The sequence below is a fragment of the Cavia porcellus genome, unplaced genomic scaffold (assembly GCF_034190915.1).
Source record: "Cavia porcellus strain 051 isolate PalLab524CR breed Dunkin Hartley unplaced genomic scaffold, mCavPor4.1 scaffold_26, whole genome shotgun sequence".
NCBI lineage: Eukaryota > Metazoa > Chordata > Mammalia > Rodentia > Caviidae > Cavia > Cavia porcellus.
The window spans coordinates 21,195,350-21,222,286 of NW_026947509.1; the positions used below are offsets into that span (position 1 = coordinate 21,195,350).

General features: G+C 48.4%; 5 protein-coding genes across 12 annotated transcripts; 2 read left to right on the forward strand and 3 right to left on the reverse strand.

Annotated features, from left to right (window-relative positions):
• Positions 1-218: 218 nt before the first annotated feature.
• On the forward strand, positions 219-4,061 carry Psme2 (proteasome activator subunit 2). 2 transcript variants are annotated; one of them, XM_003474441.5, is made up of 11 exons: positions 219-437; positions 743-775; positions 1,164-1,226; positions 1,463-1,549; positions 1,645-1,675; positions 1,762-1,859; positions 2,555-2,623; positions 2,964-3,031; positions 3,187-3,241; positions 3,759-3,845; positions 3,934-4,061. In XM_003474441.5, exons 1-11 carry the CDS (start codon positions 390-392, stop codon positions 4,012-4,014), a joined length of 720 nt encoding a protein of 239 aa, XP_003474489.1. In that variant the 5' UTR covers positions 219-389; the 3' UTR covers positions 4,015-4,061. The 2 variants fall into 2 exon arrangements, with proteins under 2 accessions (XP_003474489.1, XP_063092936.1); XM_063236866.1 differs by lacking the exon at positions 3,759-3,845.
• A 199-nt stretch (positions 4,062-4,260) lies between these two features.
• Positions 4,261-8,004, forward strand: Emc9 (ER membrane protein complex subunit 9). Of its 4 annotated transcripts, none has more exons than XM_063236867.1 (6): positions 4,261-5,209; positions 5,572-5,614; positions 5,752-5,828; positions 7,150-7,219; positions 7,304-7,398; positions 7,769-8,004. In XM_063236867.1, the coding sequence occupies exons 2-6, from the start codon at positions 5,591-5,593 to the stop codon at positions 7,947-7,949; spliced, it is 447 nt and encodes a 148-aa protein (XP_063092937.1). In that variant the 5' UTR covers positions 4,261-5,209; positions 5,572-5,590; the 3' UTR covers positions 7,950-8,004. The 4 variants fall into 4 exon arrangements, with proteins under 4 accessions (XP_063092937.1, XP_063092939.1, XP_003474343.1 ...); XM_063236869.1 differs by having other exon boundaries at positions 5,205-5,332; XM_063236868.1 differs by lacking the exon at positions 4,261-5,209 and adding an exon at positions 5,244-5,261.
• Psme1 (proteasome activator subunit 1) lies at positions 7,992-10,791 on the reverse strand. The gene is made up of 11 exons (XM_003474444.5): positions 10,610-10,791; positions 9,958-9,990; positions 9,772-9,834; positions 9,550-9,660; positions 9,424-9,469; positions 9,204-9,301; positions 8,889-8,957; positions 8,728-8,795; positions 8,568-8,622; positions 8,406-8,492; positions 7,992-8,219 (listed from the first exon to the last, which is right to left on the reverse strand). The coding sequence occupies exons 1-11, from the start codon at positions 10,646-10,648 to the stop codon at positions 8,139-8,141; spliced, it is 750 nt and encodes a 249-aa protein (XP_003474492.1). The 5' UTR covers positions 10,649-10,791; the 3' UTR covers positions 7,992-8,138.
• Positions 10,792-13,539: 2,748 nt separating this feature from the next.
• Positions 13,540-16,821, reverse strand: Fitm1 (fat storage inducing transmembrane protein 1). The gene is made up of 2 exons (XM_003474448.3): positions 14,547-16,821; positions 13,540-14,177 (listed from the first exon to the last, which is right to left on the reverse strand). Exons 1-2 carry the CDS (start codon positions 14,810-14,812, stop codon positions 13,565-13,567), a joined length of 879 nt encoding a protein of 292 aa, XP_003474496.1. The 5' UTR covers positions 14,813-16,821; the 3' UTR covers positions 13,540-13,564.
• A 1,952-nt stretch (positions 16,822-18,773) lies between these two features.
• On the reverse strand, positions 18,774-26,540 carry Dcaf11 (DDB1 and CUL4 associated factor 11). Of its 4 annotated transcripts, none has more exons than XM_005005632.4 (15): positions 26,349-26,539; positions 25,543-25,774; positions 24,596-24,723; positions 24,168-24,295; positions 23,847-23,911; positions 23,454-23,554; positions 23,099-23,245; positions 22,845-22,899; positions 22,338-22,406; positions 21,993-22,050; positions 21,710-21,895; positions 21,126-21,279; positions 20,609-20,761; positions 19,711-19,817; positions 18,774-19,619 (listed from the first exon to the last, which is right to left on the reverse strand). In XM_005005632.4, exons 2-15 carry the CDS (start codon positions 25,692-25,694, stop codon positions 19,485-19,487), a joined length of 1,638 nt encoding a protein of 545 aa, XP_005005689.1. In that variant the 5' UTR covers positions 25,695-25,774; positions 26,349-26,539; the 3' UTR covers positions 18,774-19,484. The 4 variants fall into 4 exon arrangements, with proteins under 4 accessions (XP_005005689.1, XP_005005690.1, XP_003474499.2 ...); XM_005005633.4 differs by lacking the exon at positions 26,349-26,539 and adding an exon at positions 26,051-26,200; XM_003474451.5 differs by lacking the exon at positions 26,349-26,539 and having other exon boundaries at positions 25,566-25,774.
• Positions 26,541-26,937: the final 397 nt, after the last annotated feature.

Consider the following 26,937-nt stretch of genomic DNA (forward strand, 5'->3'; position numbering starts at 1 on the left):
CAATTCCCTCCTTGCAGTTGAGCTTTTGGGGAGACCTGGGCGGCTGCATATTTCCTTTTCCATTCTCCCCGCCCCGCTCATCCCAACCCTGGATTTCCGCTAGACGGCGCTCGCTACAAGCCCTTCCGGTCTTAAAGGGACAGCCCCTGTCCAAGTCTCCGCGGCCTCACTCTCCCTCGTCCCTCCCTCGGACAGCCCCTGGGTTTGTAACCCAGCCCACCGCTCCTCCTAGTGGCAACTGTCTGGGAATGGGGCGACCTACGGTTTGCAACTGGCCAGGGGAAAGGGAAAAGGAGAAAGTGGGCGGGGCCGAAGGGGGTGGGCCTGGCCCTGGGGAGTGAAAGCGAAAGCCAGAGCCGCTAACCCGGCGATCTAGCAAGGGGAACAGCATGGCCAAGCCTTGTGGGGTGCGCCTGAGCGAGGAGGCCCGCAAACAGGTAAAGGGAGCCGGAGACAAGGGAGGGGAAAGGGAGCCCTCCTAATGGAAGCCAAGCTGGGTGCTCCATGGAGCCGAGGCTATTTCGGAGAACTCTCCCTAACCTCTCTTGAGTGCTTTCACTTCTCCCCGGTGTTCACAGATTTCTGCCCTGTGCCTAGTGTCCACACTGAGCAGAAGCTTTCAGGGAAAACTAGCTTGTGGGAAAAACCTGAGACATAGTTGGAGTGCATCCTGTTGGGGGCGGGTTATTACTCTTGGCAACTGAAACGCTTAACCAACATCCGGGTACTGGTCTCTGTGCAGGTAGATGTCTTCAGACAAAATCTTTTCCAGGAGGTAAGTCATTACAAATTCAAACAATTTATCTTAGAGCAGTACTTAAACATCACAAGCTCACAGAGTAACCCCCAAACTCATCCTAGACTTGGTCACTATTTGCTTTACCAAGCTTTTACCCAAGACAAGCTCTTACTGATTTCTTCTTTTAACCTGACTCCTCTTAAAACTTACCCCACTTCTGCCACTTCCTCTCCTGTCTTTTGATGGGGTAAAGCCAAGGCCCCCACAGCAGGAATACCATGTTCTAAACTTAGTTATGCCACCTACCTGCTTGGGCAAGTCCCTGCATTTCCAGGGCTTCAGTTTCCTGGTTTGTAAGTCTGGGTCTCAGTGATTTCTAAAGGCAGTTCAGTCTCACTTCTCACATATATAATGTAACCTACAGGCTGAAGAATTCCTCTACAGATTTTTGCCACAGAAAATCATATACCTGAGTCAGCTTTTGCACGTGAGTAGTACGGGCCCTTTCTGTCCCATCCTATGACCACCTTCCTTGCCCACACTCTGAAGCTTAACTGCAGGTTCAGCACTCCAGAACAGTTGTGAATTTGAATTGAGGATGTTAGCATGGTACAAGCTTGAGCCTAGGCTGGGAGGTGGAGGGCAGATGGAATGTGTGGAGAGAAGGCTGTGACTCAGGTGAGAAGAAAGAGCTGGGTAACACTGACAGTGAACTCTGTGCAGGAGGACTCCCTCAATGTGGCAGATCTGACCTGCCTTCGGGCTCCACTGGACATCCCTATCCCAGACCCTCCACCCAAGGATGATGAGGTGAGGCACTCAGGGTTCAGGGCTCTCAGCCCAGAAAATGATAGCCCTTTAACCTCAGTGACTTTTCTAAACTGCTTTCCCCCTTTTTGCCCTAGATGGAAACAGATAAGCAGGAAAAGAAAGAAGGTAGTGGAAGAGGGGATGGCTAGGGATGGGGAAAGGGCACATTAACAACTAAATGATAAAGGACTTGAATTCCCCCTTTCTCACAGTCCCTAAGTGTGGCTTTCTCCCTGGGAATGAGAAGCTCCTGGCTCTGCTTGCTCTGGTTAAGCCAGAAGTATGGACTCTCAAAGAGAAATGCATTCTGGTAAGCTGGGGATCTGTGGTAATGAGAAAAAAAAAGACAAGCAAGGTCCAGTCCTGATAGCCCATAGGGATCCAAATTCATCATTCGGTGACCTACTCCTCAGCAAGGATATTTCTTTTTGTGTCTTGGGTTTAGAGCCTATTTCCCTTACTCTGTTAGACCTTGTATTATATTTTTTCATAATTATTTTCTTTTTCATTTGGACCCCATATTATAGCGGTACTCTTGGAATCAGAGACTATGCTATATCTACTTCCATAACTCTAGAACCTACTGCTGTACCAGCTACACAGTCAAATGATATGATATAGTGAGTTGGTTTAAAACCTTGGTTTGGGCTGGGTATGTGGCTCAGTGATAGAGTTCTTGCCTTGCATGCACAAGGCCCTGGGTTTGATCTCCAGCACCACAAAAACAAAAAACACAAATAAAATCTTGGGTTCTAGAGGGAGGTTTTTTTTTTTTTTTATTTACCTAGCTGATATCCTTAAAGTCACTTAGACATTCTGTGACTCAATTGTTTTGTCTGTTAAATGGGTACAATAAGAATACCTTACATGTTTACTGTGATAATTAAATGACATACATAATTCATTGAACAATGCTAGGCACATAATAAATGCTCAATTTTTAGAAAGTGGCATTATAGGAAGAACCTAGTAGGTTGACTGACTGATTCCTTCTCTTTACCATAGGTGATTGCGTGGATCCAGCACCTGATCCCCAAGATTGAGGATGGAAATGATTTTGGGGTAGCAATCCAGGTAGGAAAAGGTTGAAGGGGGATGAGCATGGTGGTGGATCTGTGTAATTCCAGTTACTTGGGTGGCTGAGGTAGGAAGAATGCATGTTTGAGGTCAGTTTGGGCAATTTAATAGTCCTCTCAAAAAAAAAAAGAAAGAAAGAAAGAGAGAGAAGTAAAAGACTAGAGATATAGCTCAGTGGCAAAATGCTTGTCTAGCATGCATGAGGCCTTGAGGTCAGTCCCCAGTATTGGGGGTAGGAGACTTGGACCTAATAAGTAGCAGGTGTGATCTGTGAGGAAGGAGAGAGCAAGTGAAGGGATGAGATGAAGTGTTTTCTTTGCCCCTTATGTCACCACAGGAGAAAGTTCTGGAAAGGGTAAATGCAGTCAAGACCAAAGTAGAAGCCTTCCAGACAACCATTTCTGGGTGAGAGCGCTGGAGGATCTGCCTGGGGCCTACTGGGACACTTCTTTGGTACTCCTAAAGTTAGACCATCCCATCAAGATGATGGGAGACACTGGGAAGGTGTGTGCATTCTAATCCTCTCCCTAAACATGTTCCTGTACTCCTTGTTCCGGCAGGTACTTCTCAGAACGTGGGGATGCTGTGGCCAAGGCCTCCAAGGAGACCCATGTAGTAAGTGCCTAGTCCCCAGCCTTTTACCCAGGGCTGGTGAGCGATGGGACTGAGGACAGGGAGAGGAAAGAGGTTTTTTCTGTCTTTTTTGTTTTGTTTTGCTTTTTTCTGTCTTTTTCACAACTTTCTTAGTGTGTAGAATATTAAGCCATAAGCGTAGCCTGCTTAAAAAAAAAAAACTTAACCCCAAACAACAACAATCTTGGCACTTAGGAGGCTAAGGCAGGTGGATCGCTGAAGTTCTAGGCCAGCCTGGGCTATACAGAGCCCTGTCTCAAAAACTGAAAGAAAAACAAAACAAATCAATGATGAAAAAATATATGAAAAAGAAAATTGCCTAGAAAATTTAATCTAGTCTTCAACAATCCTGACACCTTTCCCTGTTGATTCTGTGGGATCCTTTTTATTGGCACTGAGAAGGGACTTAGCTTCCAGTTACCTATTCCTTACATGAAGAAACCAGACTAATGTGCCAGCCTACCATGGGGCTGACTCAGTTTTGCCTCCCACATCCCAGATGGATTACCGGGCTTTGGTGCATGAGAGAGATGAGGCAGCCTATGGGAATCTCAGGGCCATGGTGTTGGACCTGAGGGCTTTCTATGTGAGTGGGGATTAAGCCCCTAATGGAATGGGTAGAGCGGGGTTAGAAAGGTCAAGAACGTAACTCCTGCTCTTCTGCCCTCCTTCAGGCAGAGCTTTATCATATCATCAGCAGCAACCTGGAGAAAATTGTCAACCCAAAGGGTGAGGAGAAGCCATCTATGTATTGAACCCAAGACTAGGAGGAAAATAAATGACCTGTTCCTTGTGTGGATCACCTCTGGTGTATGTTGTATTGTGAATGTCATGGCCAGACACTGAGGCAAATGTGGTAATGGGAAAGCAGAGATACTGATTGCCTTTTAACAGCTATAGGCAGAGAACCTCCAGTTTGGAATTTAGGCTATAGCCACCTGGTGGTGTCATGTTAAAGGTGACATTTGGGTAGACTTTTGGGGAATAGTCAGACTGGAGAAACAAAAGGAAACTCTAGGTGAGGTCCACAGAAATGTATCAGTTCCACACAGCCTGAGGGAAAATGAGATTTCCCTGGGAAGACTGAGTGTGGAGGCAGGAGTCATTGTGAAGTTTGAACTCTGACTAGGCAACTTCAGGAGAACCTGTCTCAAAGCAAACCAAAACCAAAACCAAACAAAAAAGACTAGGGATGTACATTTAATTCCCAGCACTAAAATAAATAATAAATTAATAAAACAAGAGTGAATGAATGATTGGACTCTTCAAGGGCTGGCTGGGGAATAAAGTCCTTCAAAAGCATTATGATAAAGGAAATGTACTGTACGGCATTAAGGATGATTTGTGAGTTTTTCTTTTTGACTTTTTGCTCTCATTCAGCCATTTATCTATATATCTGCCTTTCCGTTTTCACTTGAGAGTGTGGAGAGGAAAAGATTCCTCTGCCATGATCTTTGCTATAACTATGAAATTGTTCTTTAACTCAGGGTCTTGACCTGGTTTAAAATATGGAATAATGGGCTGCAGTTATTACCTTAGGGAAATCAAGTGCCAGATAACCTATATAGTTAGTTGGTAAGGTAACACAGCTCTGGTGTGGATCCATTCATCCTAAATAATGCCCCAAGGCGGCTCACTTTGTCCCCACCTTCAAAGGTCCACTGGTACAGGCTGGTTTAGGGCCTGTGGCTTGCAAGCCGAGAAGGCATTCTGCAATCAGCAGCACAGCCAGCCAATCGAAAAGCGTGGGATTTTCTTTCCCTTACGATAGTGTATTCTCTAGTTTGCTTGAAGTAAAGGCGGGGTCAGACTTCAATATGATCACTGATTGAACGCAATGAAAACTTCTAGGCCTATCAAAAGAGTACGGCGACGTAGGAGGGACTGCGGCAGCGGGTACTGCCTGGAGCAGGCGCAGACCTGAGCTCGATTGCCGGCTGGAGACCACGGGTGCGGCGAGGGGGCGGAGCTGGGTGTCGCGGGATGCCCTGGAGTTCTCTGGGTGGGCTGTGCACGGGACAGGTTCGGGGCAGAGGTGGCGCGGAGCAGTCATCGTTGAACCTGAGCTAAGAGGCACGAGAAAAGCCGAGCTCGGTTACGTGGGGGTGGGGAACCGCGCTCTTCGGCTTGCCGCAACCCCCGCAGTCCCTGCTCGCCATGGGGGAGGTGGAGATCTCGGCCCGCGCCTACGTGAAGATGTGCCTGCACGCAGCCCGGTACCCGCACGCCGCGGTCAACGGGCTGCTGCTGGCTCCAGCGCCGGGGTCCGGACAATGCCTGTGCCTCACCGACTGTGTGCCTCTCTTCCACAGTCACCTGGGCTTGTCAGTCATGCTGGAAGTCGCCCTCAACCAGGTGCCGCCGCAGGACGCACACCCACATTGCGAGCCCCCTAACGCCCCTAGCCCAAGTTTGTGCCAAATCTTTGGCAGCAGTGTGCCCACAGAGCCGGCGGTGCGATTTAGTTACTGATGGCCCCTTTTCCACAACAGGTGGATGTGTGGGGTGCGCAGGCTGGTCTGGTGGTGGCTGGGTACTACCATGCCAATGCAGCTCTGGACGACCAGAGGTGAGTGGTATCCATAGCCAAAGGCAAAGGACTATGGTGGGGGTGGGCTGGATGCAAATGAACCAAGGTTATTCCTTTTTATCAGAAACTTAGGAGCAGGGTCTGTGTACCTCAGACCCTGGACACTGCTGAGCCCTGGAGTGATAAAATACAAGAATGAATAGACCAGACTCCTTAAAAGGAGGAGCTGTGATGGGGGTGAGAATGGCAGGTATGTCTCAACAAGGACAAGATGATCGTGTTTAATTGAGGTGCCCCCAACTAGCAATTAAAAACAACTTTATATATATTAATACATGATGTGCACAACACATATAGATACTAGTTTTGTAATTTGGTTATCCCCTTACTTAATAAATATTTAAAGCTAAGCCTGGTGGTGCAGGCTTGTCATCTCAGCACTCTGAAGGCTGAGACAGGAGGTTTGAAAATTTGAGCCCAGGGGCTGGGGATTTAGCTCAGCGGCATAAGTGCCTGCCTTGCAAGCAGGCAGTTGTGAGTTCGATCGCTGGTACTGATAAAAATGAAAAAGACCCCCCCTCCCAAAAAAAAGAAAGAAAGAAAATTTGAGCCAGGGGCTGGGGGTTTAGCTCAGCGGCGTAAGAGCCTTCCTTGCAAGCAGGCAGTCGTGAGTTTGTTCCCCGGTACCAGTAAAAAGGAAAAAGACCAAAAAAAAAAAAAAAAAGAAAAAGAAAATTTGAGCCCTACCTGGGCAATTAAGAGACCTAGTGAGACTCTATTTTAAAATAAAAATAACAAGTGGGCTAATGATGTTGCCCAATGCAAAGGCCCCAGATCAGTCCTTAGTATTGCAAAAATAAATAGATGAATATTTGACATTTTTCCAGCTCCACACCAAGACCTACCTTAACAGGCATACAGTATGAATTATTATAGCATTGTTATATAATTATTATAGTATGAATATGAATCAATTATAAGTTAATACCTTACACTAAACATTGAGGTTGTCTCCAGGCTTTTACTGTGACCATCCTGTTACAGTAAATTCTTTATAAATAGAATTTATTGTTTAGCATATGTATAGTATAGTTTCAATGTGGATGGTTATGTCAAATTACCCTCCAAAAAGACCACCTTTGATTTCCACTCTCACCAGCCATGTCTGAGCACTTGTTTTCCATAGCACACAAGCATCAAGCAATCATGCATCAAGGACAGAGGGGGCCCAACCCCCCAGACCAGCCACAGGGAAAATCCGTGACTGCGCCCAGATCCATGGGATCTGGGAGGCACAGCTCAGATGTCTGGGGTCTGTCCATGGTCAAATCCTCACTCCTCTAATCTTCCCTCTACACAGCCCTGGGCCACTGGCCTTGAAAATCGCTGGGCGAATTGCAGAATTCTTCCCTGATGCGGTACTTATTATGGTGAGGCTGAGGTTTTGGGGTGGGAGGTAGAGAAAAGTAAGGAGGATCCTTGAAGCTTTCAGCTGCTTTTCTTTGTTCACCTAGTTAGATAATAAGAAACTGGTGCCTCAGCCTCGTGTGCCTCCAGTTATTGTCCTGGAGAATCAAGGTCTCCATTGGGTCCCCAAAGACAAGAACTTGTGAGTGCTGCATTTCTTCTACCTGGTTTCGAAGCCCATGGCTCCTGGGCCTTCCCTGTTCGTGGTCCAGGTCCAGACCCAACCTCTGTAAAGTCTGTCTGACCCTACTGCCCACTGTTGAACCTCTATAGTCCTTCCTTTCTTGTCTTCTCTCCTTCTCTTCCTGTTTCCCCTCCTTCCCTCCCTTCCACCCTCCTTTTTTCTTTCTTCCGTACTGGGGACTGAATCTAGCAAACACTGAGCTACATCTCCACCTCTTTCTGATTTTGAGGCAGGATCTCATTTGGCTTGCCTCAAGCTTGTGATCCTCTTGCCTTTGCCTCCTAAGCAGCTGGGATTATGGGTGTGCACATAGAGTTTTCTGTTTCAGAGTGATGTGGAGGGACTGGGATGAGTCACGGCAGATGGTGGGAACACTACTGGAGAGCCGGGCCCACCAGCACCTTGTGGACTTTGACTGCCACCTTGATGACATCCGGCAGGACTGGACCAACCAGCAGCTCAACAGCCAAATCATCCAGTGGGTTGGTCGCACCAATGGAAATACCTGAGCTAGGGTCAGGGAGGCCAGGATCCAATAAAGAGACTTGGGCTGGTGGGCAACCATATGACTGTATTTATTGTGCTTAGGAGACCAAGTGAGGGAGAAACCTCAACAGGAGGAAGATAGGGGAAGGTCTGGAGTCCCCAGTAGAAAAGGTCAATCTCTGTTATACCCATCACAGTGACAGCAGAGGCCCTCAGTAGATCATTCCTTTTGTTTCTCCTCGGGGCTTCTTGAGCTTCTCAAAGTTCTTCAGGATGATGTCATATAACACAGCCTACAAAGCCAGGGTGCAGTGGGTGTCAGCCACAGGCCGCTGAGTTCTCTGCCCCATTTCTAGCCTTGTGGAGAGGCTAGGTTTTGCTATCCTTTGCCTGCAGCCTGCAGGATCAGTGAGTAGGGGCCCTGGGACAGGTGCCTCAGCCCAACCCTGCCATGCCCTCCCTTGCCCTTGCCTCCTCACATAAGCATTGCGGATCTCCATGACCATCAGCCGGATGTCCCGATACTCTGCCTCATCCAGCTCATGCACCAGCTGCCGATAATCACCCTGTGGAAACTTGGGAGTCAGGACTGACTTGAAATATGTCCCACCCCTGTGATCCCTGACTTTGGTGTTGCTTACCACGTGGGGCTGCTTGGCTGCTTTGGTTACTGCATCACCACGCTCAGAGAAATATCTGTGGAAAGTGGAAACAGCGTGTATGGAGCAGAAGGAGGAGGAATTCCAGAGCTCTTCCCAAGCAGGCCAGAGTGCAGGAGGGTGCAGGTGACTAGTTACTCACTTAGAGATTTGAGTGTGGAAGCCTTCTAGCTTTGTGTGAAGGCTGGTCATCAGTTCAAACACTTTCTCCTGGGAAAGGAAGTTTGGAGGAAAGCTTAAGGGGAGTAGAAGGAAGCATGGATTACACAGCAGGACATGGGAGTAGGGGGGCAGTGCTCCTACCTGAACAGCCACTCCAAAATTATTTCCATCCTCAATCCGAGGTATCTGTAGCTGCAACCAAGTAGTGACCTGGGGGGGGGGGTGTGTGGCATCAAAACTACATCAGCCAATGCCCAGGTTTCCATTGTCCCTTGCATCCCTGCCCATGTGGGATGGAAGAATGCCAGGTCATCTTGAACCCCAGGGCCTGGACTGTTAGCTTCACTTGAGGTGCCCTCTCCTGCCAAGACCTAGCAAGTACCATGCCCTAACTGGCAGTGATACGGGGACAAAGGATTCAACCTGAAGCCTGGGGGTGGAAGTAGGAGGGCTTACCAGGTTGAGCTGCTCAATAACATCCTTGATCTCAGGCTTCAGGCGCTGCAGGAGGACTACAATTTTCTCATTACAGTTTACTGGGCCACAGGGAGGACCTAGAGAGTAGGCAGTAGGTCAGTTCCACAAATGAGCCTGTGTGAAGGTGACGGAGAGTGGAAAGGAATCTTTAGGGCCAGGGTGGAGACCCCAGTCTCCCCACCACAGAAGTTTCAAGTACCTTTGTCTTCATCTTCCCCTTTCTTCTTTTCACTCTTGTCTTCCTTCTGCAGGGAGAGGGGCATATGAGAGACAGGGCTAGGGCTCTTTCCCATGGTTGGGCCCTTCCTCCCAGGTCCTGCCTTGCCTCCTGCTGTTTCTTTCGCTCCTCTTTCTCTTTCTCTTTGGCTGGATCAGGAATTGGAATGTCCAGGGGGGCCTTCAGATTGTTCAGGTTGATTTCATTGAGAGCTGGCTCCTAGCATAGGGTGGGAGCATAGGCTGAAAATGAGGCCCCTCTTACCTCCTCACTCTCATGGTCTCCCATACTTTCCTCTTGCCCTCTCACTTCCTGCCTCACCACTGATACCTTTAAAAATGCATCCAGCTCAGAAATCTTCTTGGGGAAATAGCTCCCGAGCAGGTTCTCTGCCTGAGTGGAGGTTGAAGACGTCAAGGGTCAGATCACACGCTTTTCCTAGACAGTGAGTGCAGGGTGACACTGCCTCAACAGGGAGGGAGGGAGTTGGGTAGGGGTAGTGATGGCAACTCTTACCTTGGTGCACAGATCTTCACGAAACACATCCACCTGTGGGGCACAGGCAATCCTTCAGAAACCTGGCTCTAGGCCAGTTCATTTGAGAACAGTTTTCTTAGGATTGTGTAGGGCCTGACCCGAGGAAGAGAGAAGTGGGTCCCTGTTAAGGCCACACCTAAAGAAGGTGAGATGGGTCCCTGTGAGGGTGGACTGCGGTGAGGGAAACCTGGATCTGGAGAGGGTAGAGTGGATCCTTGTCGGGCTGGATTTGTGGATAAGAACATTCCCCATGGTGAATGGTGAGTGGTCCATGTGAATACATTCTTGGGGTATAAGGGTTGTATGAGAGGTGTTAAGAGGGCCCTCTGTGGGTGCCCTGTGGAGTGGGCCCCGGGAACTCCACCTAAGAGAAACCACAAGGTGGCAGGGGCAGTCCCGTCAGCGCTCTGTGTGGGCCCTGAGGCCGGCGCCCGGTTCCACTTCACGCCAGCTCCCCGCTCCACCTCACTCCGCTGAACCAAGGCAGCCTCGCCTCTCCCCCGGAGAACAGGTGCCCAGGGCACACGGACTCAGCGGAGGCCCCCGGCCAGAGCCGGGGCTAGTCTGCGAAGCCCTCAGCCCCTCGGTGCCACGCCCCCGGCGAGCCCCTCCTGGAATGCGCTGCGCTCACCTTGGCTTGGGCTTCAGGCTGGACCCTGAGCGTGGCCATGGCCGGGATAGGGGCCCAGCGCCGCACGAGGAGCCAGGAGTGGGCACGGGGAAGGGAAAGCGAAAGCAGCGCTCGCAACCCGCACGCTCTTCCTGGGTAGTGGGGAGGGGAGAGCCGGAGGAGGCGGGGACAGCCCGGGGCGGTGTGGGGGAAGAGGAAGGCAGCCTAGGCTGGGGGCTCCCCCTAGAGCCACCGAGGAGCATTTCCGACCCGCTCCTCGGCCTCCTGGCCCACGCTCGCGCCCGCCTCCGGGCTCTGCCAGCCTGTGGCCTGCTGGCCTGCTGCCTCCGCCCCTCCCTGCCCCCGCCTTCCATCTCCGCTCTCCTCGCTGTCTTTCCCCAGCCGGGTCTGGGACAACGATATGCTTTACGTGGCGGTGCTGTCCCTTCTTTTCTGACCTGGCCTTTCTTTCCTAGCCTTGCCAATGTAGTCTGCTGGCTCCACAGGCATCCTCTGTCCCACGAAGTGACACACAGGCGGCGGCACCATCGCTGGTCAAGCCCAGTCGGCTCTTCCAGGACCGTTGCTGCAAACGCGGTTCCCTTATAGCCCACCCTCCCAGAGCAACGGCTTCACGCCTTTCTAGAATAAAATCCAAAGTCTTTCTTTCATAATCTGCCTGACACCTGCCTGCCCTTTCAAATTCACTTTCTACTGCCCTCCCTCTCATTCTTTACACTTGGACTTCCATTTGTTTCTCAAAGTCATTCTGTTCACTCCTGCCTCAGGGATTGTGCCCTTGAGAAACCCTTGGCTTGAACCACTCCCTATCCCCACCCCACCGCCCGCCCAGGGTCATCATCCCGTTCTCTGCTCAAATGTCACCTCTTCAGAGGTAACTTTCTCCATCACCCTTTATGAAGTATAGCCCTCCAAGTCTATTACAAATCAGCCTTTTTAAGTACCTTCGAAGCAGTTTCTTTCTAATATTAGCCATTTATTTTTTGAGACTGGGTAATGTAGTGGTTTTAAACAAGGATTGGGCAGTTTTCCTGTAGGTGGTCCGATGGTAAATATTTTTGGTGTTGTGGGCCTTAGAGTGTCTGTAGCAACTACCCAATTTTGCCACTGTAAAAAGAAACATCTCACGTGCAAGAATTAGTGCAACTGGGTTATAATAAACATTTATAGGTTGTAGAATTTGAGTTTCATGCAGTTTTCACATCATGAAATTTTTTTTTTTTTTTTTTTTTTTTTGTACCAGGGATCAAACTCAGAACCTTGATCTTACCAGGCAGGCGCTTTTGCCTGCTGAATTGTATCCCCAACCTGATTTGTGGGTGTTGGGGGGTTGTTTTGTTTGATCTGGGTTTTACTATGAAGTGCAGGCTGGCCTTGAACTCAAGTTGTAGCACAGGATGGCCTTGAATTTACATCAGTCCTCTTGCCTGAGTCTCTTGAGTGCTGGGAGTACAGGCATATGTCACCACGCTCAGCTTACTTCATGTTTTAAAACCATTTAAAACATTTAAAATATAAAAACTACCTTAGCTCACAAACCACACAAAACTGGCCATAGCAGGGCTGGGATATGCAATCCTAGATCCTCTGTTAGCTGTGCACAAGTTAATTAACCTCTGCCTGTTTTCATATTGTACAATAAGAATGCTACTAAATTCACCTTACTGATGAACATTAAAAGTTTTTTTTTTTTTTTTTTTTTTTTGTCTTTTTGAGACAAGGTCTCACTATGCAGTTCAGGCTGGCCTTGAGCTCATTTTGTAGCCCAGGCTGGTCTCGAACTTGCAATGATCCTCCTGCCTCAGCCTCCTGAGTGCTGGGATTACAGACATGAGCCACCATGCCCGGCTTAATGTGTTAATTTATATATAAATAAATTATAGACACTTAGAACGGGACCCGGTATAGAGTATGATCAGTGCAAGTGTTTATATTTTTGTGTATTTATCACCTGCCTCTTTCAGTTAGCTCATATATCTCCAAACAACAGGAACCTTGCCTTATAAGGTGTAGAACTATGCTTGGCTCCATAAACATTTGTTAAATAATTAAGCACACATAGACCCCCTCCCCCATTAAAGGAGACAGTGTCCCTGTCTAGGGTGGCCAGGCAAGCTGGTCCCTGAGGCAGAAGGGAGATTCAGAAGAGGTGGCAGGAAAAATTAATACCTGCTCCATGAAGAACACACACACACATCCCTAAGGGCACTGTTATCTACCTTAGCAGCATTTTGTGGTACTTGTGATTGAACCCAGGGCCTTCACTCTGAGCTATCTCCAGCTCTCAGCACTATTTATTTATTTATTTATTTATTTATTTATTGAGACAGGGTCTCATTATGCAGTTCAGGCTGGCCTTGTACTTGTTCTGTAGCCCAAACTGGCCTTGAACTTGCAGTAATCCTACCTCAGCTTCCGAAGTGCTGGGATTACAGGCGTGTACTACATTTGGCTTTTATTCTTGCAGACAGGGTCTTGCTAAGCTACAAACTGCCCAGGCTGGGGTCAAAACTGTGATCCTCTTGTCTCGGTTTCCCTAAGTGCTGGGATTATAGGCTTGTACCACCATTCCTTGCTATACCATTATTTGATACAATGATGCTTGCTGATAATCCTAGCACTTGGAAGGCTGACGTAGGAGGACCACTGCAAGTCCAAGGTCAGCCTGAGCTACATGGTAAATTCAAAGCTAGCCTGAGCTATGCAGTGAGACCCTGTCTCAAAAAGAAACAAACAAACAAAAAAAAAAAAAGCCTCAGATAGGTAGAAGTCTGTAGATCAAAAGACTGAAAAGATAATAGAAGGGATGAGTTCACAGGTCAGACCATTTAAGACTGATGAAAGCAAAGAATGACCGAAGAAGCCCAGAACTTTTTCTTACCCTCCCCACCCTTTTCAGGCCCCAAACTAAAGATGAAAGAAGACAGAGCCAGGCTGCTGTGCCTTTATTTCTTTTCAGTTATGCTTGCGGCTGGAGTGGGTGCGGGGGAAGATCCCATGGCCTGGGCTCCCTGGAGACCAGGGCTGATGATACCAGCTGCCATAGGTGAGGTACCAGGCAAAGGTGCCTACTGCAGCGCCCACCACCTTGTGAGTGTACTGGTGGAAATAGATGACGGTACAGAGCAGCAAGAAGTTCCAGAGGCCCAGCAGCAGCACGTTGAGTAGGAAGACAAGGCGCAGGGGGGCGCCAGCAGGCAGCCCATGGGCCAGGTACTTGGCAAATACTGCTGCTTCTTCGGCCATGAGCAGGCAGCAGAAGGTGAGCAGGAAGGTGTGCGAGGAAACTGTGTACCCCCGCCACTGGTGGCCAGCTGCCAGGCAGCTGCGGCGGTCTGGCAGCTCATGGAGCAGCAGGCCCTGGGGCAGAGGCTCAAAGCAGGAACCAGTCAGGTCCTCAATGAGCAGGAAAGCTCGGCCAGCACCCCGCCACACGGCAGCCCCCACCACTAGTCGGCTCAGGTGCCTGGCAGTCACTGCTACACGCCGAGTAGCCAGGAACACCACCAGCAGCACAAAGCCACCCAGGAAGGTGCATGTCCAGCCCCATGCTGAATTCACAAACTTTCTGTGGGCAGAGAAGAACGAAGGCTACTGAGATCCACTGGCCCCATCCCCCATCCTGGTCCGTGTTCCCATCACTGCTTAGTCCCTGGTTCTGCAGAGTCACTGGTTCTCTTTCCCGTGCCCCTTACCAACCCCAGCCATTTTTAAGTTGGCATCTTCTTAGAGGACCATTCCGCATTCTAGGGTCCACATTTCCTCTTCAGCCCTACTCTGCTCCCATTCCCCCGGGCTTGGTGTCCTTCCCCCTCCCCCTGACCTCAACCTCTATGCCTATTTTTAGTGTAAAGACTGGCAAGAGAACAGAATCCTGGAGAAGGGAACTTCGATCCCAGAGTGCAGAGAGCTAGCTCCCACACCTGAGTGGACTCACATGTTGAAAAAGTTGCCGTGGCTGGCGAAGATAGTCCGGGAGTTGACATGGAACTGCAAAAGCGGCCCAAAGATGACTACCGCGGCCAACCAGGCATGGTAGAGGCGCCGTAAGCAGGGGCTGCCTAGGAGGCGGGCAGCCTGTTCGCTTCCAAAGTACAACAAGGCAGAGGCCACCCAGAGCAGCACCTTGACCAGGCAGCCCAGTAGTGCCCGGATCCGGGCCCCGGTCCCCGGCCCTGCCCCCACCACAGGCCCCCGCTCCATGTTCCCTCCCCTCCCCACTAACTGCCTGCTCTGCTAGGCAGCTGAGGAGGGGCTGATGGGTCTCCCCCCCGGGACAAGGACAGGCAGTGACAGGTGTGGCAGACACAGGGCAGAGCCCTGTTGGCAGCTGGCAGGCGGGGGAGGGGGGCGGGGGGCAGTAAGGGGCCAGGGTGGAGGGCTGCTGCATCAGCAGGGTCCTGGCGTCGGGTGTGCAGCAGTGTCCTGACAGCAGCCTGAGTCCTTTCCTGTTGGCCCTGTGTCTTCAGCTCCAGCCATGTTCCAGTTCACATCTCAAGGCCAGGGCTGCTGTTCAGGGCTGCCCTTGGCCATGTCCTATTTAGTGTCTGCCTCAGTGTGGTCAGCCAAAGTTTCTATGTGTTTTTGTTCCACAGAGAAATCAGAGGTCATAAAGATAAAAATCAAAAATCATTAAAACAAATTTTAGAAGGTCTGTTCCTTCCTTGGGGACTCTGAGCAGCAAGGTGGGTACACAGAGCTGTGTGTCCACCTTGGGCCGTGGAGACTCATTGGCAAGGGTACCACTTCACTGTGCTGTGACTATAACGGCTTGGCCAAGTTCTGGCTCCTGTCTGGACTGAGGGGTTTTTGAGGACTGGGTGGCCCAGGGCTGCCATGCAAACTGATAGTTGTGCAATGAATGAAAAAGGCATCATATGTAATGGGCACTGTTTGTGCCTGAAGATCAACACATGAAATGTAGGTGTCCTGAGAAGGAATCCAGAATGAAATGATGGCAACCAGGTTGACACACTCATGGCCCTAAAGATCAGGTTTACTCTAAGGTGATGGGGAAGAAGAGATCCTAGGAAAAATGTGCCATCTGCAGTCCATCAAAACCTTAGGTTTTGTCCCCTACCAGACTCCCAGACTGATCAGGACTGAAGCAGCAGGGTGGAGAATAACCAACCCTCTAAGTCCTGGTTAACTTTTTTGAGCTGTTTCGAGATCACTTTTTGTTTTTCTTCCTCATTCCCAACACTGGGGGTGGGATTTCAGAGGACAGCGGAGGTACTGAAAGGCACGAGCAAACAAGGACACATGGGTTGTGAACCCAACTCTATGTGACTTGGGGAAAATCAACTAACTCTTCTCTGTCCTCAGTGTCTTATTTATAAACTGATCAAGATAGATTAGATAACCAGTCAGGCTCCTACCAAATCCTAAAGTCCACACTGTGACACAGTGGCCTTCAAATCTTATCACTCTAAGAGTTTTGAACCTGGGCATGGTGATACATGCCTCAAATTCCAGCACTCTGGGAGGCTGAGACAGGAGGACTTGCAAGTTCAAGCCCAGCCTAAGAAATTTAGAGACTTGATGAGACCCTCTGTCATACAGTGAACAATATATTAAAAAAAAAAAGTTTTAGAAGGTTGGAGAGTCGCTCAGTGCTTGCCTAGAATGGAAAGGCCCTGGTTTGAACTCAGCACTGAAAAGTCTTGAAGATCAACAGGCCTTCTCTCACATTTTTATGTGCTCATAAAATACTTTACTATAATTTTAAATAGTTGAAAAGGATCTATTTTCCAGTGAGTTATGTATGCTGACATTTCATATCATAGCACTTGTATTTTCTTGTAATGCTGGGGATCCAACCAAGGTCTCCTGTATGCTAGGCAAGTGCTTTACCACTGGGCTACATTCTTAGTCCTATATCAATCTTTTAAATATATCCAATGAAACCTAAATACTACAGTAATGAGATACTTCACTATTATCCTTTTTTTTTAGCAGTACCAGGGATCGAACTCATGACCACATACTTGCAAGGCAGGTGCTTATGCCACTGAGCTAAATCCCCAGCCCTACTATTATCCATTTAAATAACATGCTATAATGGTGTACACCTGTAATGCAGTGGTGTACACCTGTAATTCCAGCACTTGGGCGACTGAGGCAGGTGGATTGTTGAGAGTTGGAGACGAGCTTGGGCTACCAAATGAGATGAAGGCCAGCCTGAACTGCATAGTGAGACCCTGTCTCAAAAATGACAAAAGAAAAATTACAAAACAAAATAAATAAAAACATGTTACAAGAGTTTAAATTAGGGGGCCAGGGACATAACTCACCAGTATAGCTCCTGCCTGGCATGTGTGAGGTCATGAATTTGATCCCTGGTACCAGGATAAAAAAGTTTACATTAGAAATCATGTGTCCATTATACTTCTGAGAATTTATCCTAATGTGTTTATAATCAGTCTTTGATAAATCATTTATCATACTTAGTAAAAAAATAACACATAATATGCAGTTTAATTTTTAAAAAATTTCTTGTGACTATAATGTCCTAAGAGTTTTTTTTTTCTTCCGAATTGAAAACTATTTTTGGACTGAATTTTCAAAATTGTTACCAGTATGAAACATAATAGTGGGGCTGGGGATTTAGCTCAGTGGCATAAGCGCCTACCTTGGAAGCAGGCAGTCCTGAGTTCGATCCCGGTACCGATAAAAAGGAAAAAGACAAAAAAAACCATAATAGTGCAAAAAAAGTTTATGAGCCAAGCATGGTGGTACACACCTGTAATCCTGCACGCAGGAGGCTGAAGCAGAAGTATTACCTTGAGTTTGAGGCCAGCCTGAACCATACAGGGAGACCTTATCTCAAAAAAGAAAAAAAAGTTTATACATTTTGTTCACGACATAAAATTGTGCTGGAAATGCCTGTTATGGGGAATAGATGATGCACCTTGATGATACGAAGTTTTGAGCATACAATTTTAATTTGCCACTTAATTTGACACCCCGAATGTAATACAGGTAGGTCTAGGTGAGTGAGCTGGACAGCACTTAGTGGTGAAGTGGCAGAGAAGTGAAAGGGCATGTGGGAAAGGAGATCTGACATGACAGCTTCACGTTAGGCAGATTGAGGAAAGAAACACCAAGAGGCCAAGAATCTGGACATCAATTTGGAGCCAGGCATGGTGGTTCATGCCAGTGGTCCCACATACTTAGAAGGCTGAGGCAGGAGAACAGTTTGAATCATGAGTTTGAGACCAGCTTGGGCAGCACTGCAAAACCTCACCTTAAAACAAAAACAAAGGCCTAAAACAAATCCTGAACCCTATTTGGCTATGAAATAGGTATCTGCCTTAAGCCACTTTCCTCACTGTGAAGGCAGAACACTTGAAACTTAAGTTGGAGGGAGGTTTATTTGGGCTCATGGTATTAGAGGTTTCAGTCCAAAACTGGCTGGCTCCAAGGTAGGAAGGGCATGGTGGAGAGGCTGCGGAGGAAGACCCGCTCACAGGAAGCAGAGATGGGGGAGAAGCTGGGGAGGGATTTCCTTCCAGGTCATACCACAGTTAACTTGCTTCTTCTGACTACCTACACCCCTAGGACTAAGTCAGCTACAGTGCTCCCCTGATCCAGTCACCCTCCAAACACCCTATCTCTGAATGCAAGGCTTTTAGGGGTACTCTAGATCCAAATCATAACAGCACCCCGCCACCTCTTTCTGTGACAGTCTATGAGCATCCCAAAAGTGTGTATCCTGGTTTGAAAACTGCTTAGAGAGCATGACAATGCTGTGGGTAAGTTCTAGGCAGAGTGGCGTGTGAACCACATCCCCTCATGACCTTTGTTCAGTTTGCTCTGGGGCCAAAGGTTCTGAGGAGAGGCAGCTAGATGGAGCAGTGCAGGCCAGGTTTTCTGGCTGTGTTTATGAGCCACCTTCTCAGTCTTATGAGCACCTCTTACGATTGGAGCAGCTCCAGAGCACAGGAGGTGCAGGTATTCTTAGGCTCCAATATAACACCTCCACAGTCCTCCATGGGTATGTGCTGGAAGACTTTTGAGCTTAGTGAGGGAGTCTATTACAAAGCTCAATTAATAAATGATTTTAGTACTTCCATTCATCTGAAGATTTTGTGGCAACTATTTTCTTGAAGTAAGAGGACAAAAGCTCTCAGACAGGAAAAACAGTGAGACAGTGACACTAAGCCAGGTTCCCACAGAGAGTTTATTGAGGGAGCCAAAGCCAGCAAGAGGAGGAAGGAGTCCTACTTCACTTTCCACCCTTGAAGCTACTGGCCTCCAGCACAACAGGAGCCTCTAGGAAGTTAGGACCTGCTCTGTGTGGGAGCTTTCGAAACTCCCGCCTATCACACCACAGCCTGTCCAAACCCAGTGATCCAGACAGGCATGGTAATGAGACCTTATTCCCAACCCAGGAGGTGGTGAGGAGATACCTTCACTCACCCTGCCCTTCCCCGAAGACCTTAGGAAGCAAGTCCAGGACACTTGGGCCTCTGAGAGGCCAATCTAATCCTCAATGTGACAACCTGGGCAATGGGCCTGGATGACAGGTCTACTCAGACCCAACCTTAGGTGTCTACTTTAGGAGCCAACGCCTAACATCCAAACATGATTCAAAACACTCAGGATAGTTCTCTTGATGGCAGAGGCCACACCTCAGATAAAGGCTCCTACCAGACCCAGATCAGAGATAGAGACCCATACAGAATGGGTGTGAGTGCATGAGGAGACCAGTCAGCCCATGGAGTGGATCTTCAGGGCTGTCTGGGGCCCACAGCCTGGGCTAGTTATATGCCATCCAATGCCAGTGATTCCTCCACATATTCCCCAGGAAGCAAAGGGAGGAGGAGCCAGAGAATTTGGTGAAAGGTTCACCCTGTAATAGACTGAAGATCATCTACTGGGGTGAGGAGAAGGCTGTGCAGGGGTGGGACACCAGGGTGGGAGGACTGGAGCATTCCTCAGACTCTGGCATGTCATCCTGGAAGTACTCAGCCTGGCGGTACTGCCACAGACGCAGGTTCCCGTCCCACTGCAGAGCAGAAGGTGGCAAGCGTCAGGGGGTACTTCTTCCCAGGGCCAAGTCCCACCTACATACTGGAGCCTAACAATGTGAAGCTCACCGAACTGCTGACAATCTTCTCTTCAAAGGGGTGCCAACTGACATCACGCACACAGGCCTTGTGGTTGGTCAGCTTCTTCACAATGTGACCGCTCAGGAGGTTATAAACTGTGCAGGAAAGGCCAAGCTGGAGAAGAACTGCCATGGCACCTCCAAACCACCCCTCAGCTGCCCAAGGGGCACCACTGACCTACTTCTTGGGCAACTTCCCACTTTCCCAGGGGCAAACTCAACCCAGAGAATGGTATTATTTATGTTTTTTTCAATGTTCCTTTTCCTACCTTGGGTTGAGGATATGGTGTAGTGCAGTGTGGGTATTCCTGGCCCTTCATTAAAATTCAGAGGCCTACAGTTAAGAAAATTCAGTGGCTTTAAAGCTTTCAGCATGATATGGAAGGCAGCAAAAGTGAACCCCAGGCTGTCCTCAGGTGTGTGCACCTGTGGCTCCTCATCTGGATAGGATGCATCTTTCTTTCACAGCCTGGGTCTCTATCTGAGTAGCTGCCTGTTGCAGCATGCTGGCAGCTCCTATCCACAGCTCTGCTTGTGTTTCTGAATGTGCGCCCTTTTTTACTCAATGCTGTCTTTCTTTGTCATCTTCTTTGCCTCGGTTCCCTCCTACCTTTCAACTGTAAATCCTTTCCTGGACTGTCTAAAAAACAGAACCAACTATATTTTTGGTAGTCTACTATATTTACTGACTAGAATCCTATGTTTCTTTTCTTAAAGTGCTCATAAATAGAACAGTTTTTCTTTCTCTGCTTAAGCTTCCCTTGGTTCTAGCAAAATAAATTGCACATATAGTCCCCATTAGATTTTTTAAGGTGGTCACCATGGGTACAAGGGAAAAGCCAAAAAATATCCTGCCCTTTCGGAGGCCCATCTGACAAAACCCTTACCAATCACTTTGCCAGTGGAGCAGCCACTGTAGATGAACTGCTGGCCTGTACTGTGAGTAGGGGAGAAACGACATCGGATGAGGGTATGTAGCACCCCGTGGCCCCGGTAAGTCATCAAGGAACTGTCCCCAGGGAGCTTCAGCTTCCGCCAGGCTGGGTAACAATGAACAGAAAACTCAAGATTAGGGAGTCTGCTTCTGGACTGTCCTGAACCCACAGCCCTTAACAAAAGACTCAGGGTCAAATGCCTTTCTAAAATTAACTAATGATTGTTTCATTATGTAAGAGTTGGCAGTTACCAGTATGGCCCTGCGATCACAATATTAAAACACAATATTAAAACTGGTTCAGCAAAAAAAGGGTTAATGCTGGGACAAGCAGGTTGTGGGAGGGTTCTAGGACTCGCAGGCTACCTATAAATTCAAGGGGCCCATGCCAGGTCCTATTAGTGATAAAGTATTTTAACTACTACCCCTGACCCTCAATCTCCAGATCTCAGGTCTATTTCTACTCTCACCTTTTTTGGGCACCTGCTGCCAGCGATAGTCCCAGCTTTGCTGTGTGGCAGCCTGGCGTGAGGCTTCCATTCCTTCTCGGCTAGAAAAGCGTCGGATATCCCAGAGCTTGATAGTCTGGTCTTTGGAGTTTGAGATGAGATACCGAGCATCACCCTACGAATCCAAAGATGAACAATGGAGTACCAGAATGTTCCCATGTCAGTGCCAATCAGTCTAGTCCCCTTGCTCTACCTGTAAGCTAAGAATGCTAGTCCTGACTTTTCTTACCTCCTTGCTTTTGATGCTCTATTTCAGATTCCATCCCTTGGATAGACTTTCCTTTCTCTGCCAGAGCACTGGTTGGGCCTCCTATTTTGTCCGGATTAGACTGTCTTCTACATTTCTTATGAAGAAACCCTGCCCTGCTGCTTAAGGACTGGTGGGAAAAGAGAGCTCATGTTTCTTAGCTTGAGACACTTTCCTAAGCTCTTAACACTCTGGCTAACGAGAAGTTTGTCAAGTTCTCACAGTAGTCCATTGTCATGTGCTTCTAGGAAATCAGAACCTTTGCAGCCTGCCTGCACTGTTCGGCCTTCCTGCTTACCTTGCTGTCAATGAAGGTGATGCCATCCTGGTGTCCAGCTAGTGCACCCACAGGCTTAGGGTCATCCTCCCGCATGGTGCGTCGATCCCACACCTTGCAGATGGCATCATCTCCCCCAGAAAACAGGATTTGGGAGCTTATATCAGCAAAGGCCACTGCATTCACATCATCCTCATGAGACTCAATCTAAGAGGAGAAGGAAGTCAGTATACTTAAGATTTCTTTCTAGTCTTAAAACAGAACAAAGAGCAGGACACAGAAGCTCTCTTTGCAAGGGGAATACCTGAAGGGTGCGTCGGTTTTGTTCTCGGTCAAAAACATATAGGCAGCCATCATTGGCCCTGAAAGGGAAGGGATAAGGACTGAGTGGACCTGCTGTGTACTGTCTGGAGAGTCTGCTGAGGTGCCCTACTGAAGGGCAAGGAGAAGAGTTATTTAGCTTTGTTTTCAAAGAGACCTGAGACCTGATGCCTCATGCTGGGGAAATAATAAACAAGAGGTAAAGTGGTCCATAAACTTTGACCTTGTTCTCCACAGCTACTAGTGTAGTCTCTGCAACAACAAAACTTATCTCTGGAAGAATTTCTATCTCATTAACCAAGGGAGAAACTGCACTACACAGACGCACCCTCCTAGTACTTCTCGTCCATCTGAGGAGACAGCAATGGAGAATACAGCAAAGCGACGCTCATCTGGCCTAAAAGAGAACAAAGAGGCTGAGTTAAGTGGATTTCTCTTCTACATTTGTTGATCCACATAGAATGTAATAAGGTTATAAACAAGAGGACAAAAGGGGCCTGACAGCACATCAAAAAATGATAAGCACATCATTAAGAACTCAGAAATAGTCTATGGCCATACCACCCTGAACGCACCCAATCTCGTCTGATCTCAGAAGCTAAGCAGGGTTGGGCCTGGTTAGTACTTGGATGGGCAAACTCAGAAATAACCCTGCAACCATCTATTTTATTCTGGTCCTCCAGCTGAGAGGATGGATGTTCCCCTCCAAGAATCCACGTAAAGAAATTTGCAACCAATATACTTTTCCCTCTAAGTGGGAGTTGCAGTTCAAGAAGTTTTTCCTGTAGTGCTCTGCTTGAGAAGTTTCTGATGAGTATGACAGATGGGCCAATACCTCAGGTCTAGGGCAGTGTGTGTATCTCCTTCCCCGTAGATATTGCAGATATGAACTAGGAGAAACAAGAAAAACAAGAATCTTTCATGACTTGGGAAAAGAGAGTGGAAAGAGAGACAGAACAAAGGGCAAGGATGTCAAAGAACCTTGGGAGTAGTTTTTCAGGACAAGGCATGGAATCTTGGCTTAGAGAAGAGCACATGGAGACATCAGGTCCCAGGCTGGACAGACAATGAACACTGATCATTACTCACTGTAATCAGACCAGCTGGAATACAGGAAGTGGTTGCCATCAGGGGTGAAGGCCACATCCAGGACACTCCAGCCTACATCCCGGGCCTTGATGCTCTTGAATTTGCGGAAGCGGCCATACCGACAGTCATATAGTCGTATTGTCTGGTCTGTATAATTGGGGATCAGTAGAATTAATAAACACCCTCCTTTCATTCAGTGTATTTTCACAGTCTTATCTTCATCATGGATAACACGCTCTAGCTGCCCATCCCTAAGCCAGCCTCTGAGCTTACTGGGACTGGGGCTTTCTGGCCTCAGGCAAAGGGAGTTTTTCTTGTTTTATGGAAAAGCAGTTTCTAGACCAGGGTCTGGTACCTTGGCAAGCAGACATGAAGATTTGACCATCTTTGCTGTAGATGCCACAGAAAGCCTTCTGAGAGTAGGTATCAGTGAAGCCCAGATCATTGGGCAAGAAACTGGCAAAGCAGAAGGAAAGTGGAGGTAAGGGGAGCTCAGAATGAGGCAAATTCTAGTTAGCAGAATGGAATGCCAGTACTAGGACATTCTTCTCTTTTGGCTTGTGTATAATACTGTCTTTCATCTATTCTATCACCTTCTAAATTTCTACTTTCTGCTTTGTTTACTCTCAAAGCTTTAAACCGCTTTAACCTAACTTTAATATTGCCAAGGGTCCTTTAACAGTACCCCAAGTTTAGGAGATAAGACCTATCTGGCCCTCAGAGTCTCTCCACCGAGCCCCATACTCACTGAGACATCACTCGAGACTGTTCTCCAAGGGAGAAGCTTCCCCGGTGGCAGAGGCCCCGTTCTCTCTAAATGGAAGGGATCGGGGAATATTGCTAGCAGAAACAGAGGGCCAATCCGTCACAATAAACCCCCAACTCCACAGATACTGCTCTTGTTACAGAAATGGACGCCACACACAGCAGTTTGTCCCACGCACTTTGAGGCAGGTTGGCTAACTTTTCAGATCCAGTACTTGAGGCTTCCTTGAAAAGTGTTTCCTTTTTCCTTGGGGCTGTCAAAGCTGCTGGCTGCCTCAGCAGGCCAGCTGGAGGAGAAGCCTACCTGGTACAACATTTGAGGAAACGTGTGCTCCTGGGCTGCCCGCCTAATCCCTAGCCGTCCTGTGGCCAATTCCACCCGTGTCTTGATCTCATTGCATTCCAGCTCCTGGGTGTCAGGGGTTGCATCCACTGTGAGTACCAAACAGAAGTTTCATACTACATCTTTCAGCTCCACAAGACAGCTAATGCACTATGCCCAAGCCTACCCAACAAGGCTGAATATGAACACTTCCCTGATTCCCTCATTTATCTGATCTTCTTTCAATTTAACTTACTTAGAAAAATTTCTTTATTAGTGCATGTTGGCAGTACATAATGGTTACATTCACTGCGGTCAACGTAACCCATTATTCCTCATCGGAACAACAGAAAAAGGGTTTCTAGTCTAAGTCTCCCAACATTAATGTTTTGGTCTATCTTTTTTCTTACCAGGTGGGTTATATCGATCTCCAAGACGGCCATCCCAAGCATTGTCATGCTCTTCCTCTGAGTCAGAGAGGGCCTGGATGAGTTGTAAATTTGCTGTACCTCCTCCTTGCACCAACCTCACTTGGCCTCTGTGGAAAGACCCCCCGCCCCATTATAGAGGGACCCTTTCTCCCAACTAAGCAAATTCAGAGTCAATGGCTAACTGGCTTTTGAACCATCTGGTATTCATTTTCAAGTCTAACTAGATCATGGTTTTTAAGAGTCTCATGCTCTACCAACTGAGCTAGCCAGGCACTAGCTCATGGTTTTTAATTTCAATCTCTCATAAGATATGGGAGATTCTGTATTCTCAAGCAAGAGCAGAGAACCCCAACATGCCTAAGAGGTAAAATTGCTAAGTTGACTTTGAAGCAATCTAAAAATTCTGGGCATCTCCTTCTGAGCTTCTGTTGGAGGAACTCAGCATAGAAAAACAACTTGCAGGGCTTCTCAAGTTTATCTGCTCCCTAAGTAACTATAAAGAAACAAAACCAGCTGCACTCTTTTCAAATCAATTCCTGGTGGTTACTCCCCTTAAGGCATTGTTTCTTCAAGAACAAGATTACAGTCGGGTCAATTTCAACTTGTTTTACAAGGAAATAAGTTCACAAGGCCTCATACCCCACCCCCCACTCCTCATATCACTCCTTTTCCACAAGACCCCTTTTTCCTTTTACTTACTTGGAAAACGGATTATGTTTGTGTAGTTATAGCTAAAGAAGCTCCCCTGAGCAGCCCACTCTTACTGGGTACGGACCTGAATGCCAAGAGTGCCCAGCAGGGAAAGGCTGTTCTGTTTAGACAGACAGACATCCTGTGCTAATTCTATTCCTGTAATTTTCCTTCCTGGACTTGAGATCAAGGGATTGTGGTGACACCTTGTGGAGTCACACCAAAGGATAAGTTACCTGCGGAGGAGATAGGCCAGTACCTGGGCCAGATCCACATCTTCATCCTCCTCGTCTTCCTCACTCCGAAGCAGGCCAGCCCCTCTTCGGGACAAGCCCTCGGAGGGGTCCCCAGACCCGGATCCTGCACTACTGCTGTTCCTTGATCCCATCTTCTACTCACAGCATCCTTAGGTCCTGAGCAGGGGCTCCTCCTGTTACTTCCTTGGTTTTGGTGAAAGCAAAGCTCGCTCTAGAAATACCAGAGTCTCCTGAGAAAAGGTGGTAGCTATCTCTGGGAGGACAACCCTTCCTGGGGACTGAGATCCCTTCTCTTTAGCCTATGACAACTCCCAAGGCTTTGAGAACACAAATCTTCTCTAGTCTTGTGAAGCAAACAAAACTAAATGTCGCAAGCCTGGGACGCAACCCTAGTTCACCTATGAGAATCTTCTGAAAAAATCAGTTTCCTACCCCAAACTCACCTATCAAGCCCCCCCCCCCCCTTGGGAGTGAGGTTCCCGGTTACCTCTCAGGATGACCAATCAACACCTCTCGCGGAAGAAAGCGCTTTCAGAAGCTTATCTATCCAATCAGACAACTTAGGACTCAAAGACCCTCTCGACGCCTCCCCCTTACCGACCAATCACAGAGCTGTCTTGAGGGAGCAGGCAGCAGAGCAGCCAATGAGGCGAGAACTAGGCCTAACACCCCCTCCTTCGACTCACGCCCACGTGGTGTGCTGGGGGTGTGTACGCGAAAGACTGGAAGCGGCGAAACACCTCCCACTGAAACCGGCGGTTAACACCCCGTGCGAGACCACCCACCAGTCAGCAGCCGCCACAGGACCCGCAGTAGCGCAAGGCCTTGTTTACACCGAATGCCGCCGCGGCGTCCGTCAACCGCTTCTCCGTCACGCGCCTCCTTCGTCACGCATCTCCCGGCTTCCCCGCCGGCGGGCTGCCAACGTCAATAGACGCGCCCGACGGCTCCGCCCCCTTAGCTCTCTCACTGGATGGTTGAGCTCGCTGATAGATTGGTGGGCGGGAGAAAGTGCGAGAGGGACCCGAAGGGCGGGGAAAGTGCGTGACCGAGGAGGGGGCGTGCACTCTGGATTGGATGGCTGAAAGCCAATTGACAGCTTCCTGAATCTAGCAGCTAGAAATAATGGCTGAGAGGCGGGGCTTAAAAAGAAACGGTTAGTGCTTTACTACCGAGAGGCAGTCTAGCAAGCGATACAATTTGTTGTCCGTCCCTAAAGATCATTTATTTGGCTCGAACTTTTACGATAGTGCCTCAGAGCCTCTTTTAGTATGTGTAATCTTAAACCTAGGACCTTAGCACTGAGCTCTATCTCATCCCTTTTTACAATTTTGATACAGGGTCTCTCTACGTTGCCTAGGAGGAACTCGTACT